Source organism: Bufo bufo, chromosome 11, assembly GCF_905171765.1.
Source record: "Bufo bufo chromosome 11, aBufBuf1.1, whole genome shotgun sequence".
In the NCBI taxonomy this organism is placed as follows: domain Eukaryota; kingdom Metazoa; phylum Chordata; class Amphibia; order Anura; family Bufonidae; genus Bufo; species Bufo bufo.
The window spans coordinates 35,953,140-35,969,415 of record NC_053399.1 but is presented as its reverse complement, the minus strand read 5'-3'; the positions used below and the strand labels follow the sequence as shown (position 1 = coordinate 35,969,415).

The window sequence follows — 16,276 nt, the reverse complement described above, 5'->3', positions numbered from 1 at the left end:
ATCCAGATTAGGCACTTAGTCCATTTTCTCAGGGGTCACAGTTTTCCCTTCCGACTCCCCTTTGAATTGCCTTTGCAGGGAAGGGATACATGCGAAAGGTTGATTTCTGAGACTTACGCCATATTGCTGACTCTGAGTATCTGGGGAGGGCGTTACCGGACTCACTCTGGCACCTTATATGGAGGAGGGCAGCGAAATCATCTATGTCGGTACTTCATCAGGAGAACCAATATAAAATCTTAATGTACTGGTATCACACTCCTGACCTCCTCCATAGAATGAATCCAGTAGTCCCGGGAGATGTGGCTTACATAGGGGTACGTTGCCTCACATTTTTTGGGACTGTCCCAAGATATGCCCCTACTGGATCGGAGTAGGCACCCTCCTGAGTGATGTCTTTGGATTTGAAATCCGACCGGACCCTGTGTCCTTCCTGCTCAATGTGGTCCCCATACAAGTTAAAAAAACATGCACTCAAGCTACTGCTACTAACAGCAGCTCGTTGTCTAGTCTCCCGAGCTTGGAAAAGCCCCGAACCACCACGGGTCTCTGATTTGTATGCCAGGGTGATGGAGGTCCGAACAATGGAGTACTCCACTGCTATGTTTCAGGACAAAATGGCACTCTTAAACGCCATATGGGACCTATGGGATAATTACTGGGCCACTAGACAACACCCCCCCAATTAGGTCTTTGTCTATGTAATTTGTCTTGTCTGTTGGTTATTTGTTGGGTTAGGCATTATTGGCTGAGAATCTCTGGGCTTTTGGATCTTTAAGGCTCTCCCGCTCCTTCCTGATGTCTTTTTGTTTAAGATACATTGCATAGTAGTCCTTGGTCGGACTGGTTTCAGATAGACACGGTCTCAGTTAGTCCATGTTATTGCTTTATTTTTGATTGGTCTTCCATTCTTCATCACCGACTATTATCAAGTGTTACATATGCCCGTTCAACATGTATGTGATGTATTTAGTGTATCACCCTTTGTACTTCTGTGCATTATTCTACTGTAAAAGTGTATTTTCATCTTTAAAAAAAAAATATATATATTATCATTATTATTATTATTAATAATAATGCTGATAGCACACAGATGAAACATATGGTGGTGTGCATTAGTCCTTACCCAGAGATGACTTCATTCTGTCCATAAAGCCTCATGCACACGCCCATTGTTTTTGGCCGCATCAGAGCCGCAGTATTTGCGGCTTTGATGCGGACCCCAAAAGATGCGGACAGGACTCCGTGTGCTTTCTGCATCCGTTGCTCCGTTCCGTGGTCCGCAAAAAAAAAAATATATAACCTGTCCTATTCTTGTCTGTTTTGCGGACAAGAATAGGCAGTTATATTAATGGCCGTCTGCGCCGTTCCGCAAATTGCAGAACGCACACGGACGCCATCCATGTTTTGTTAATCCGCAATTTGGATCCACAAGGTACGGCCAGAGAAAGGGACATGTCCCATCTCCTGCGGTGCAGAGGAACTTCGTAGTGTTTCCGCGGACTTCCAATCCGTGCCTCCTTTCCGCAAAAGGTAAGACATGTCCCATCTTTGGCTGTATCTTGCGGATCGCAGACCCGTTCAAGTCAATGTGTCCACAGTATGAGTGCATACGGCCAGTGCCATAAATAAATAAATAAATAAATAAATATATATATATATATACATATATACATATACACACACACACACACACACATATATATATTGCGGACTCTGCAATATGGGCACAAAGCCCTTACGGTCATGTGAATGAGCCCTTGGAAAGAGATTGTCATGTACTATATGATATACATCACCGCGGCATATCCCCTTTAATAAAAGATACCACAGTGGTTTAGAACCGCATCGATGGTACCAAAAAGTTTATGGAACATGGAAACAAATTGGTTGGATTTTAAGTGACCTTACAACAAGAGCCATCACAACCCCCAGACTCGGCTTCATGACGTATCCTGTAACTAATAGCCATCCAGAGGACCCTGCTAGAAAAAAAGCCGAAACTCAGGCCAAAGCAAAGGATTGCAAAGGCCAACGACAAGCAAGCAGCGCCGTGCCTGGCTGTGCGCAGGAGGGAACCGCTCTGTAAACCTTCCAGTATTACTGATGGAAGCGCGCCAGCTGGAGCTTGGGAGGACACGGAGCGCAAAGCCAAAGACACACATGGAGAACCTGGAAGGGTTAAAGCTGTGAGATACAGATGTTTGGCGTGACGCACTGTAGCTGCTGATACATGCGGCCATCACATCACAGGCTGAGGAGAAGGCAGCCAAACCCTAACATTTTACCATATTCTACCCTACAGCATTCAGGTCACTGCAGTATTAGGGCTCATGCACACAAGGATCCTTTAAAAAATATGGGATGCCTTCCGTGTAACATCCGTATTACATCCATTTTGTTTTTTGAGGATCAATTGTAACAATGCCTATCCTTGTCTGCAAAATCTTTCTTGTTGCCAAAAAAATGGAACGGACACGGAAACAAAATACATTTGTGTGCCTGAGCCTTTGGGGGTGCAACCGTCGTAATACCACAGCTCTACCAGCAAAATCATGCAGTAAAGCAATACACCGGACCCCCGGGTTGTGGTCTTGGACACAGAGCTATCGAAGCGCGGACCCCAGCCTCAAATGAATCAACAATTAACAATGGGGGTCATTTACACAGAGCGGCTTTTTACACCCGTCTTTGTTTCCTCGCAGACGAGCGTGAGCGGATTAGGTCCGGATGCGTTCAGTAAAAAATGCGTGATTTCACAAACAAGTTCAGTTTGGTCTGCAATTGCGTTCAGTTGTTCAGTTTTTTTTCACACGGATGCAATGCGATTTAATGCATTTTTCACACGCATGATAAAAAACTGAACGTTTACAAACATCTCTTAGCAACCATCAGGGAAAAACGCATCGCATCCGCACTTGCGATTTTCACGCAGCCCCATTCACTTCTAGGGGGCCGATGTTGCGTAAAAATCACAGAATATAGAGCATGCTGCGATTTTCACACAACGCACAAGTGATGTGGGAAAAACAACACTCATGTACACAGACCGATTGAAATGAATGGGTCCGGATGCAGTGCAGGAGCAATGTGTTGGCATCACGCATTGCACCTGCGTGAAAAACTCGCTCATCTGCAAGGGGCCCTACACTGGCGGAGGATGCGCCCAATTTATGTTGAGGCATGTGCCCCTGACTGGAGTAGATTTCACCAACATTTGCACCCGTTTCCAGGAGTAAATGCTGGTAAGTTTGTCTGTGACGATGTCCCCAACTCTGCCACTGCCAAGCATCGAACGTGGCGCAAAAAAAATCACGAATTAAAAAAAAAAGTTTCAAACCGGAGCCTTGAGAGTTTTTTATGGCAAAAAGTGGTGCGACACACTTAGTGAATGACCCCCAATGAAGAGATTCACTTTAAAGGGAGATAGCCAACATGACAAGAAGTTATACTATGTAAGGTCACCATAATTAGAAAGGGATGTGGAAGCACTCCTCCTACAGGAGGGAGAAGAAGTATAATTATGTAGGCACGAAATAACGGCGGCACTACACCTGCAAGGCCATAAAAGAAAACTGGATTCCTAAAATGATCCCCAGATCTACGACTACACCCAGCTGCACCTTCACGGCGATAACCACAGAGCTTCGTCTTGCAGGAGACATCGACACTGCCTTTGTTCCGATGATCAGGTCGCAACGTATTCACGGCAGATGAGACACAAAGCTCCACTTTCACAAATCAGAAATCTGTGCGGTTACTCTCTAATCCGGCTTATCGCAACAGGAAAGCACGGTAATCTTATAATTGCTGTAATCTTTATCAAGATGAGCGTGCTAAAAGTAGACAAATCGAACAAGGGACCACTCAACGCATCCTATGGAACTGAAAGTACCTGTCCACGAGGAGAAACGCTCTATGACTTGTATCCTGCCTTTCTCTGCACTTCCCCTCTGCAGGAGATCCATCTCTAAAGGCCCCCATGTCCACTACGTATACCCCTTTTCATATGTACAACGCTATGGACGAATAGCGCTTAAATAATAAATAATAAATAAAGGCCTCTTTACACGGGGTGTATTTCCAGGAATGTTCCTAGGATCCTGAAGGTTGCGCCGATGAGAACCCAGTGAACGTGCAAATGCTCAATTATCAGATGAAAGCATCACCAGTCACCTAAATGATGGTTTCTGGACAGCAGATTCTGCTCTGTCCTAAATAGGGATCTGCTGCCCAGATCTCGGGCTTGCACTTGGCAGCTGGAGCATCAGTGTTGGTCCCATGTTCATATGTGTCCACATTGCTGTGACAAAAGAGGTTTTAATATATATGCATATGAGCCTCTAGGAGCAACGGGGGCGTTACCATTACACCTAGACGGCTCTGCTCTCTCTGCAACTGCGGCACCCTCTGCACTTTGATAGGGCCAGGTGTGATTATGTTTTTTACTGCCTGGTCCTGTCAAAGTGCAGGGGGTGTGGCAGCTGCAGAGAGCAGAGCCTCTAGGTGTAACGGTAACGCCCCCGTTGCTCCTAGAGTCTAATTTGCATATATCAAAACCACAATTTTTCTTAGCAATGCGGACACATATGAACATGGGACCAACCACAGAGGTAACAGGTCAGCCAGTGTCATAGGGACAGATCTGCCGATAGATGCCCTATAAGGATCTAGGTCTATGGGCGCCGGCACTTCGTTGTTCTGCAGAGTCTTTGGTAATGCTGGATGTACTGTAAATGGTTCTGTACGGGAATGTGAGCTGAACAGGTCTACTTTTATATGTACGCTGGCACCGCTGCTTGTAATCCTGTCCCACACTATGATCCCAATGACATCACTGCAGAACATTGCACAGAACACTAACTAGTAAATGCTAATTTCACTCACTTGCGTCCTGCATGATGTAGGCCATGTAAAGCCCCCCCCCCCCCCCCCCCCTACAGAATGCGGAACATGTGGAATCAGGAACGATAACAGTCAGATAAATTCTTATTCTGATAGATTTCTGTTTATGGCCAACCTGTGACAGTCCATTAAGCAAGACTGGTCTGGCAAGCTTCCAACCAAGACCATAAACCAGCATCCGATACCAGCGTCCCCAGTGTGTATGTCATTACGGTTGGCATAATTCACGCTTGTGTAAGTATCACTATGCAGCAAAACAACTGAAAGCATTCGCACAGCGCTTTCTGACGAGCGTACGAGGGATTCGGGTTCATTAAGGGACGGTGGGAGTCCCAGTCCATGGACCAAGATGGTTTACAGTGCAGCGATTCAGTGCGTGAGGGGTTAACCAGCTAACGCACAACAATCCACGTAAGTAACTAGCTCACACCTCAGTGTTATTACCGGGTGCGAGGTGCCGGCTCCGGTCACACTCAGCACCAGGGAATGTACTTCCTTCCCTCACATGTTGGAGCCAAACAAAAACTGGAATTTAAAAGGCTGTAAAAATAAATAAACGTGAAACCCCCACAGAGCGGCGAGACAATGAGAGTCAGACTACATGGAGCGGGGAGGTATGGCGCTGTTCGGGGGGGTGCGCTCAGATCCTGTGGAAGAGCAGATATGCTGTAATAACCATACAGAAATGTAAAGCAGGCGAGCATTCTTCATCAGACCCCAAAATCAGATCCCCAAGCTCCGTCAGCCTCAGTCAGACCCCTCAACCTCCATCAGCCTCTGATTGGACCCCCCCCAGCCCCCATGAGACCTGATGGCGCGCGGCATCAGGTCATAGTGCGCACCTATTTGCACTCCAGCTCGCCGCTGTACGTGGTCAGGACACCACAGAGAGACCCAGAAAAAGACCAGAGGAGGAGAGTACAGCCAGCGCAGAGCTACCCTCACCTCCCCATGTCTCCTGCATGCTAATGAATGCTTCTATAATGGAACTGGTCACTAGCATTCAGACTAAGATGCACTGCCACTTTTCCTCCATTTTTGGGGGTGGATCTTATAGTCCAAAAAAAAAAAAAAAAAACAGCAGTTTTGTGCAAAAAGATTCAGTAAAACTTGTAGTTTATTAACTGAAATCCCTTCTCTAGCTCTGCTAAAGAGTCCAGTGGGAGGAGCCTTCGCTGTATGCAGAGATCATTGATTGGACCGCCCACTGGACTCCTAAGCATAGAATGAGCATGGATTTCAATCAATAAATTACAAGTTATACTGAACCTTTTCTGTCTGCTCCTCCTGCTCTATAACCTGCCGTCTGCATGTACAACATGAACCGTTCCCGTTAGGCTTTTTGGTTACAAGTGTCCTAGCACTGGATGAAGCCACACACCCCGAGGCATTGCTTGAATGGAATATAAAGCGAGACAGACAGTTTGAGGTTTGTGTGCCATGAATGAGTCATCTGCTTATCGCCTGTTCTTATAATTATGGACACACAAGATCTGCTAGGAAAAAATGTCCTTTCATGGTTATCGGCAAATAAAAAAAAAAAAGTTAACTAAAAACTGTGGATACAAACTACAGTAGTGTTAACACTGCAGCAAAATACCAGTGCACTTAGAGGGGTGGTTCGGCCTAGGAGCCGACCACCCCCAATAGCCGTAACCTGCGGGCACGTCCACAATCCTGCCATACCGAAAGCAGCTTAGTCCTGTGTCCGCTGCAGTCAGTGGTCTCAGTGGTCACACGTCCTAGATCAGCACGCGATCAGCAGTGGTCACGGGACAAACCACTTCTAGTCCGGCAGGAAAGAGAAGTATCTAGGAACAAGGAGGCGGTGCAGGAATGGCAGGATCGGACACCAGCGATTATTTTTATTTTTTTAAATGACCGCATGTTTTAACCATTGGGGTTGTTGACTGCTAGGCCAGACAACCCCTTTATGTTTGTAATCGCCCCCACTTGGAACCCATAGTAGCTGCATGAAGTGCTAATAGCTTCCAAAAAACAATGAATAAAGATTTATTAATCCCCCCACGTCAGGTACCAACCCAGACGTCTTTAAGAGACCATCCTCAACCCTATGGCACCATGCATATAGCCTGGTAGGGCTGATCATACTGTCTAAACCAATACCTGTCTTGTAGGTGCCAGCATGAGGAAACATTTCTATTTTTATTATGCCAATGAGGATTTGGAGCACCAAGAGGCGGGCTGTAGTGGTTTGAGCACTGCTACAGCAACGCCCCTGGTGCAGAGTACACATGTGATGTCAAAAATATCACTTTCCAAAAAGTGTATGGGGCTTAGTGGGAGGCGCGTGGTAGATTTACTTTAATTTATGCCAGAAGCTCATAGCTGGCGTAGAGCTGGCCTTCTGGTGCAAGCGCTGCCAGCAGTTGTGCCAAATGTACTAAGAGGGCCGTGGCTGTTAATAAATTTGCTGCATCTTACTCCAGTACAGTTCTTATTAACAGGGTTTTCAGAGTTCAATTTTTGGGGGACTAACTGCAGGAGTGAATTAAAAAAAATTAAACTCGCTGTCCCCGAGCCCTCTCCTATCCTCCCCTCCTACTCTATACTGGTGATGGTGTTTTGGCTGTTGTAGCGATGTACGCCGGTATACTGCAGGTGCTATAGACTGCCGAGACCCATGCCAGGAAATTCACTGTTAAATCGGGCACAATGCTTTGTAGGGCTGAAGGTAATGATAACTTTCACGTAGTCATCCTACACATGCACATTAACAGTTAAGTGCACCAAGCGTGCGCCCAGGCCACTGTGTGCACCCATGCTCCTCCCGTCCGCACCTTTTATGATTTCGGTGACGGTTTAGGTACCCTTTAATGTTTGATCCATATGTTAGGGCTGATGACGGTGCACACACACACAGCGTGGTCTTTTCCTGATATCCTTCCTGTCTCCTTCAATTCCTCAGTTATCGCTGACGGTCAGGAAGAACAGTCCCGTGAGCAGGTTTATTGTAACAATACATGAGGCTTCCAACCGAGAGATCTCCTTCAATGCCATGTCCTGATAAGGTACTAAGAGGGCACCATGTACACAACACTGAGGAGCGTGCATCGGCTAATGTCCGTGCTACAGCCACAGAAGGGATCGGCACACCGCCGGCCACCGACGACATGTGGTCATTGGAGGTTTGTGCTCAGAGACAATTTATGAACACACTAAACGACTCATTCACTTCTAGCAGGAGGAGCGGAGCAGATTGATATAGGAGGTTTTGTGGGAAAGTATTTAATTTTACTGAAATCCCTGCTGCTTCTACACTTAGCAGCCACCATGGCAATCAGTGGTTTGACTCCTGGAAATCCTGGCAATCAGCATTTAGCATTTTATTAGTATTACATACTGGCCATTGATATAAATGACTGCCCATGTAACACAAGGATTTGCCGGGGCCACTAGAGATGGTGCCACTCCGACTTAGCAGATCTCTGCCCTGGATCAAAGACAGATGTCAAAGTTGCATGGATATCAGGTAAACTTTGTCACCAGCGGGCAGATGGATCATCTGTATGCAGACGTACTGAGAAAGTAAGACTCTCTTGAAGTTTATTTTTATATTTAAAGGGGTTATCGGACTTTACACTTTATCAGACCCTTTCAGAGTGGTCGACTCACGGTGGAGTTCATACTTACCTGGTCTCCACCTCCATCGCTCCTCGTCTGTCTCTGCAGAGCCTGGGTCTCTGGGAATCAACATCCTGGGGGGGGCTCTGCATCCAATCACTGTCTGCAGCGGTGACATATCACCCATACGATTCGTCAGTGGGTTATGTGCCACATGGGTGACAGATCATCTCTGCGGCCAGTGATTTGCTGCAACGATCACGTGCAGCCCCGTCAGTAGGATGTTGTTTCCCAGAGACCCGGGACCTGCGGAGGCCGGCCATGTCCACAGAACAGCATTGCACTTATTACGAGTCCCTCACCCACTTCCCTCTCTGGCCGCAGTGACTGGTCTGACTGAGAAAGCCAAACAAGGCTGTTTGCTGTGCGGAAAGTTAAAGGGGTACTCCAGTTGTTAGACGTTAGGGGATAACTATTAGATTGGTGGGAGTCCTACTGCTGGAACCCCCACGATCACAAGAACGGGAGCCCTGTACCCCCTGCAATGAACGGAGCGGTGGTCAGAAATGCATGCGGCTGCTGTATTCATTTCCATGGAGATTTTGGAGGATAGGGGATGACTTCTAACAACTGGAATACCCCTTTAAAGAGCCAGGACGGGAAGTAGAAAACATGGAGTTTCTAAAAAGAGAATATTCAGAAAAACAGTCAGTGAAACAAAAATTACATTGAATATTCACATATTGGCGGTTAACGTGACGGAAATAATTGATGGCAGGGTCCCTAAAATCCCTGTATCCAACTCTACTCGAAGAAAGTGAAGCCAAAGGGTGCGAGCAATGCAATATACCAAATGACTGTATAAGCCTCAGTGACTGGTGCCCATTGTCTTCCATAGGCAACACGGGAAGATGTGTCAGAGCAAAGCACAAAGGATCCTCAAATGTTCGGGTAATTGACCAATATCCCAGGCATAATGCAAAAAGACGACATGACGGCTTTAATCCCAGCGTCTTCAATGCTCTGCACAGAACAATCGTCTCCTCATCAGATGTATGAGATCAATGGAAAGAACCCAGACGAGCCCATAGAACGCATGTGCATTTCCTACTTCTTGAAACCCTTAAAGCGGTTTTCTGACGCTTTAATACCGAGGACCTATCCAGTAGCGTCACATCCTTTTCTCAGCTTTCCCTAGACCAGTGATAAAAGCTCAACCCCATAGAAGTAAATAAGGGCTGAGCTGTGATACCAAGCACAGCCGCTATACAATGTACGGCACTGTGCTTGGTGAGCTGCGAGAAGGCGACCAAAAAAATAAAATAAATACACAGGCATCCCCTTTAAATAACCTTCTCTGCACTGACCCCAATATGCATGCTGCAGCAAAATAAACTACACGGACATCTGGTGCACACAGAGCTACGTAGTAACACCGTCCACACTACAAACCATCTAAACAAACATTACACCCAGATGTCACATGTGATGCCTCCAGCTAAAACGGCCGCCTTCAGCAAATAAATTCATTTCACCTTTCTTACACGCCTTGGCTTTGGGTTCCGGCAGACAGCTGCACGGAGTAAATATAGGGCTTGGTAACAGGCTGTAATTAAAAAGACGGCACAAGTAAAACCACAGGAAAGAGAGCCCTTGTTTTGACCCGTTCTTGGGAGGACGACTGAAGTGGAAAAAAAAAAAGAAAAAGAAAATGATATAGATCGCTCCTGGCCTGAGGGGTTCACCGCAGCCACAACACCTGGTCTAGGAATGTCCGGCCCGACGGCAACGCAGAAAGAGTGAAGAAAAATAAAAAGCTTTCAGGAAGACTCAGAGTAAAAGAGAAATCATAATCTTTACTGAAATTATAGAAATCTGCCGCTAATCAGACTTTCCAAATATGTCCGATGCAGAAAGTTGGTTCCCATCCGCTCTTCTGCAGAGGACGACGACATCTGTGTCCTTTGTACTGTAATAAATAATATTTAATAACTGGACAGGATAGACCCTCGCTGCGGAATGCATAAGAGACCAAATTTCTGGGACTGGGGGACTGCGACTGCGGTAGGTTGGGTTGGTATAGTGGGAACGCTGGGCATCATGGCTGCGCACTAGTGTTTCGCAGTGGACAGTGCTGCAACACCGAAGAGATACTGCTTTTGTAGGGCTCGGTCGTCTCACAGGTTTGAAATGTGTGAGGGTGTTGGGGGGGGGAGCTTGGTTTAATGATCGGGTTTTACTATAATGTGTGTACGCCCTGGATACATTGTGATTAATGTGTACTCCTTTGAAATAATAAGCTGTCACAACAACATTGTATTAATATTTAAAAAAACGGCACAAATTTCTTTTATTATACATGCCATTGTATGTTGAATTATACAGTATGTGTATATGTCGTACACTGTGTTTTACTCTTTCAATAAAAACTATCTTGATTTAAAAAAATAACTGGACAGGACACAGATACAGCGGAATAAAATGAAGAAACTGGGAGCAGTCAGCTCCACCATGACGTCATCGAGCCTATCGCATGTGGCCACAGATGGGAGAGCAGAGGAGCACTGCTCTGCTATGGTCGTTATGGTAAGGTGGGGTAGATGAGTATCCAATCTGTACTAAGGAGGCGTCATTCTGTGCAGGATGCTCAAACTGTGCGGGAGGCGCCCAGGCGCCCCCTTACTGTGCGGGAGGCGCCCAGGACGCCCCCTTACTGTGCGGGAGGCGCCCAGGACGCCCCCTTACTGTGCGGGAGGCGCCCAGGACGCCCCCTTACTGTGCGGGAGGCGCCCAGGACGCCCCCTTACTGTGCGGGAGGCGCCCAGGACGCCCCCTTACTGTGCGGGAGGCGCCCAGGACGCCCCCTTACTGTGCGGGAGGCGCCCAGGACGCCCCCTTACTGTGCGGGAGGCGCCCAGGACGCCCCCTTACTGTGCGGGAGGCGCCCAGGACGCCCCCTTACTGTGCGGGAGGCGCCCAGGACGATCCCTTACTGTGCGGGAGGTATGTGCCAAGGACAGGATGAAGCTCCATCTGTCTTGCTGGACAAAGGCGGCAGACAGAGCGGTGGGCTCCTCCTGTATCCATCTAGACCAGTGGTTCTCAACCTTTCTAAAGCCGTGACCCCTTAATACAGTTCCTCATGTTGTGGTGACCCCCAACCATTACATTTTTTTCCTTGCTACGTCATAACTAATTTTGCTACTGTTATGAATTGTAATGTAAATATCTGATATGCAGGATGTATTTTTTATTGCTACAAATTGAACATAATTAAAGCAGAGTAATTAATCACAAAGACATCCACAGATCCCCCCTAAACAGTGCCATCCACAGACCCCCCTCCCCTAAACAGTGCCATACACAGATCTCCCCCTAAACAGTGCCATCCACAGATCCCTCCTCCCCTAAACAGTGCCATCCACAGATCCCCCTCCCCTAAACAGTGCCATCCACAGATCCCCCTCCCCTAAACAGTGCCATCCACAGATCTCCCCCCCTAAACAGTGCCATCCACAGATCTCCCCCCTAAACAGTGCCATCCACAGATCTCCCCCCTAAACAGTGCCATCCACAGATCTCCCCCCTAAACAGTGCCATCCACAGATCTCCCCCCTAAACAGTGCCATCCACAGATCTCCCCTAAACAGTGCCATCCACAGATCCCCCCTAAACAGTGCCATCCACAGATCCTCCCTCCCCTAAACAGTGCCATCCACAGATCTCCCCCCTAAACAGTGCCATCCACAGATCCCCCCTAAACAGTGCCATCCACAGATCCCCCCTAAACAGTGCCATTCACAGATCCCCCCCTAAACAGTGCCATCCACAGATCCCCCCCTAAACAGTGCCATCCACAGATCCCCCCTCCCCTAAACAGTGCCATGATGGCACTGTTTAGGGGAGTAGGGGATCTGTGGATGGCACTGTTTAGGGGGAGATCTGTGGATGGCACTGTTTAGGGGGAGATCTGTGGATGGCACTGTTTAGGGGGAGATCTGTGGATGGCACTGTTTAGGGGGAGATCTGTGGATGGCACTGTTTAGGGGGAGATCTGTGGATGGTACTGTTTAGGGGGGGGTCTGTGGATGGCACTGTTTAGGGGGGAGATCTGTGGATGGCACTGTTTAGGGGAGGGGGGGGATCTGTGGATGGCACTGTAGGCTGATCTGTGGATGGCGCTGCCATCCACAGATCCCCCTACAGTGCCATCCACAGATCACCCTCCCCGACGCTCACAGCAGTATATTTATAAACTAATCAGTAACTACTTTAACTTTAATCATTGCTCATTGCTGAGCTCTTTACTTGGATTATAATTTATTTGGATATGGGATATCTTACTTTGTCTTAGCTCCGGTAATAGCAGGCAGTGCGGGGGGGCGGCGCTCACTCACTGACGTCACGCGCCTGCGCCGCCTAGTGGGAGGAGCAGGCGTGTGACATCAGTGAGTGAGCGCCGCCCCCCCGCACTGCCTGCTATTACCGGAGCTAAGACAAAGTAAGATATCCCATATCCAAATAAATTATAATCCAAGTAAAGAGCTCAGCAATGAGCAATGATTAAAGTTAAAGTAGTTACTTATTAGTTTATAAATATACTGCTGTGAGCGGCGTGGCCCTGTATATTCTAACCCCTGTGACCATGGGAACGCCTGTGAGCGGCGTGGCCCTGTATATTGGCCTGTCACCATGGGAACGCCTGGGGGTTAGAATATACCATCGGATTTGAGTTTTTACGATCTCACTGAGCTCGTAAAACTCAGATCCGATGGTATATTCTAACCCCCAGGCAAGCGTCCCCGTCAACATGGGAACGCCTGGGGGTTAGAATATACCATCGGATCTTCTGAGTTACTCAGCCGCAAAACAAGCACCGGCGACCCCCCGGAAAGGGCCGATCGACCCCCAAAGGGGTCGCGACCCCTAGGTTGAGAACCGCTGATCTAGACACTGCACCCCTAAATCGACTGCTTGTTGTCGCTACCTACCAGGGGAGCAAACAGGAGGTAAGTACATGGGAGTATAGGCCTAGCTGTGACAACTGGCGCAGGCATCTAACTACCTGATGAGAATAAAAGGAGGGGCAGCAGTGACCCCAAATGCCCAGTTCTTACCCCCCTGGTCTTTGACCGACCACTTATCTATTCAACTATCAAAAATTCTTACACTAGTAGTGTTAATACCAAGCAACTATATATAAGATATTGAAGTATGATAAATGAGCCAACCAAAAGAACAGATTATCGTTGGATTACTTGTAAATCTGACCCGTTTTTGATCCCGTCCGACTGCCAACCAGCCCTGCCCTCCCACTTCATACAGATAAAATGAACCCTTGTAAATGAGCAGTACGCCTTAACTTACCCAGCTGGATACGCAACAAGGCCGGTTTTTGGATCACAGGAGAGACTTCTTCCAGCCGACACCGTGATACCCAGGACCTTCTCCAACGTCACCTGTCACAGAAAAATCAGAGCTGTAATCTCAGAACGCACTGACAGCTGGACTACTTGTGGAGAAAAGCCGCACGCCCTGCACCACAAAGAGTTACTGTTCCCCGTGTACAATGTGCACCCGGGGGCATCTGTTCACTACACAACTGATACTGCTGAAGCGTCAGCTTAAAGGTCCATTCAGACGTCCGCAAGTGTTGAGCGGTCTACAAAACACTGGCCGTGTGCATTCCACATTTTACGGAACGCACATGGCCGGCAATAATATAGAAATGCCTATTCTTGTCCGCAATTGCGGACAAGAATAGGACATGTTCAATCTTTTTTTGCGGGGCCGCGGAACGGAACTACGGATGCGGACAGCATGCGGTGAAATGAATGGGTCCACACCCATTCTGCAAAAAAACAGATGCGGACCCGTTCGTACGGTTGTGTGAATGACCCCTTTGAGGTATGAAAAAAAGGGGACAACGTGTGTAGTCTGGGAGTAAAAAGGGGTGTCCCTTCATACATAAAAAGTATGTTTTTTGTCATTTTTTTCAAATACAAACTTTTTGCTTTTGTACTTTGCTTGAAAACCCATTAGTATCAAGTAAAGGTTCTCTTCCATTTTGTACGTCAGATTTATGTTGCTTTTTAAAGGGGGAACATAAAAAAAAAGATACATCTGGTGCAGGCAGAGACACTTTTCTCCGACTATATACCAAGTATTGGTTGGCTTACTTCCGGACAGAATTTTATGCCAAACATAACAGGGTGATACCTTGATTGATGTAAAAAAATAAATAAAATGAAAATCTAGTACACGACCATCTCTTTCTTTCTAACAAAGCTAGAACCAGCCCTGTACCTCACATGGATCCAGAGATCTACCCATACATTGCTCCAATTACTCTGATTCTCTTCAGCCTGGAAGCTCAGGGGATGTGTCCTTTCTGCTGCAGCTCTCTCCCTGTAACTGCCACAGCTTCTAAGAGAACATGTGGCTGGTGGCAGTAGAAGATTTAAACTGAGCGTGTGCGACCATCTCAGTGAGATGGAAAGAAAATGAGAAAAAGAACAAAAACAGCAGGTGGCGCTATACAGATTTGTTTTATTGAAAAGCTTACCGATTACAGTCATTTTTTTATTACATGCAATTTCAAAAGTATTCAGATCCAGGTGCTGGTTTAAAAAATGTAAAATATGTTTTATGATACCACCCCTTTAAATGTGCAATTTTGGTGCGAAATTATGAATCTTAGGCCATGCCCTTTCCCTTGGTGAGTTAGGAGGAGTGGATTTTTCTAAAACAAGATGCACCAAAAGAGTCAAATTTTGGCGCAACTTCCAACAACATCTAGGCGCTCTCAATGAGTTTTAATCATCATGCCATATATTAATACTTATTAATCACCAATAGTACGCACAAAACAGGATAAAATAATAGATAAATGGGCCAAAATAGCAGAGCAGGTCTAAAAGACAGATGTCTCCACACACGACAGGTCAACGTTTTGGGCCACGACGGCTCCGTCACCTCGTTGTGATCTGTGCACTGGACCTAGATGTTCAGCTTATAAAATAACCACACATCCCACAGGAAAATGAGAGTCTGAGACAATGGTTCCCATTTAGACAACGCTCTATGAAACAGAGGGTCTCCTCCAATCATCCATACTTTACATCTATGGCCATTCATCTGCAGGAGATGCAACTTCTCACAGTGGTTTGCCGGGGGGTAGGACCTGCGGCTATGAAAGCCGTTGTCTCTAGGTCTTCATAGTCCTTCCTTCTAGATTCTGCACATATCAGATGATACACCTTGGATTCCCTGCGCTGCAGACGTAAGGAAGCTGGGAAAAAAACTGTTTTTCTTGCATATTTTTATTTTTGATTTTTGCCCTGAAGACTTAAGTGAGAGATTCGCACGGCATAAGTGTCACACCCATCTGGGCAGATTTGACATCTTCGTGCAGAACCGATAAGCTTCATTATACGATATGATAAACCTCACGAGTACGAACAGTTCAGCGCTTGGAGTAGAGTTTCTGTGAAATCTGATCATCTTACCTCCGGGACACGTTCCAAACTACTACACCCATGTTTTACTTTGGCATCTAACTCATAAATCATCGTGGAGCCGCCTCAGGACAGATGTGATATCGGCGATCTGTGCAACTACGAGTCACTGCACAAATCTTGGGTTGTAGCGTTTCCCCCCCGAGGAATTCTACTTCATGGTTTTATTTGGGCTAAAGACCAGTTTGCAGATCTCGAGGTGGGGGTGCAACACTGACGCCATTCTAAGATTGCCCATCCCGGCCACAAGAAATGTGACATACCATGAA

The 16,276-nt window shown here is 47.0% G+C and overlaps 1 protein-coding gene across 1 annotated transcript in view; it reads right to left on the bottom strand.

Annotated features, from left to right (window-relative positions):
* MAPKBP1 (mitogen-activated protein kinase binding protein 1) overlaps positions 1–16,276 on the bottom strand; it is a 154,273-nt gene that overhangs the window by 82,295 nt on the left and 55,702 nt on the right. Inside the window, 1 exon segment of the mRNA XM_040410984.1 lies at positions 13,858–13,949. Within this exon segment, the coding sequence (XP_040266918.1) occupies positions 13,858–13,949 (92 nt within the window).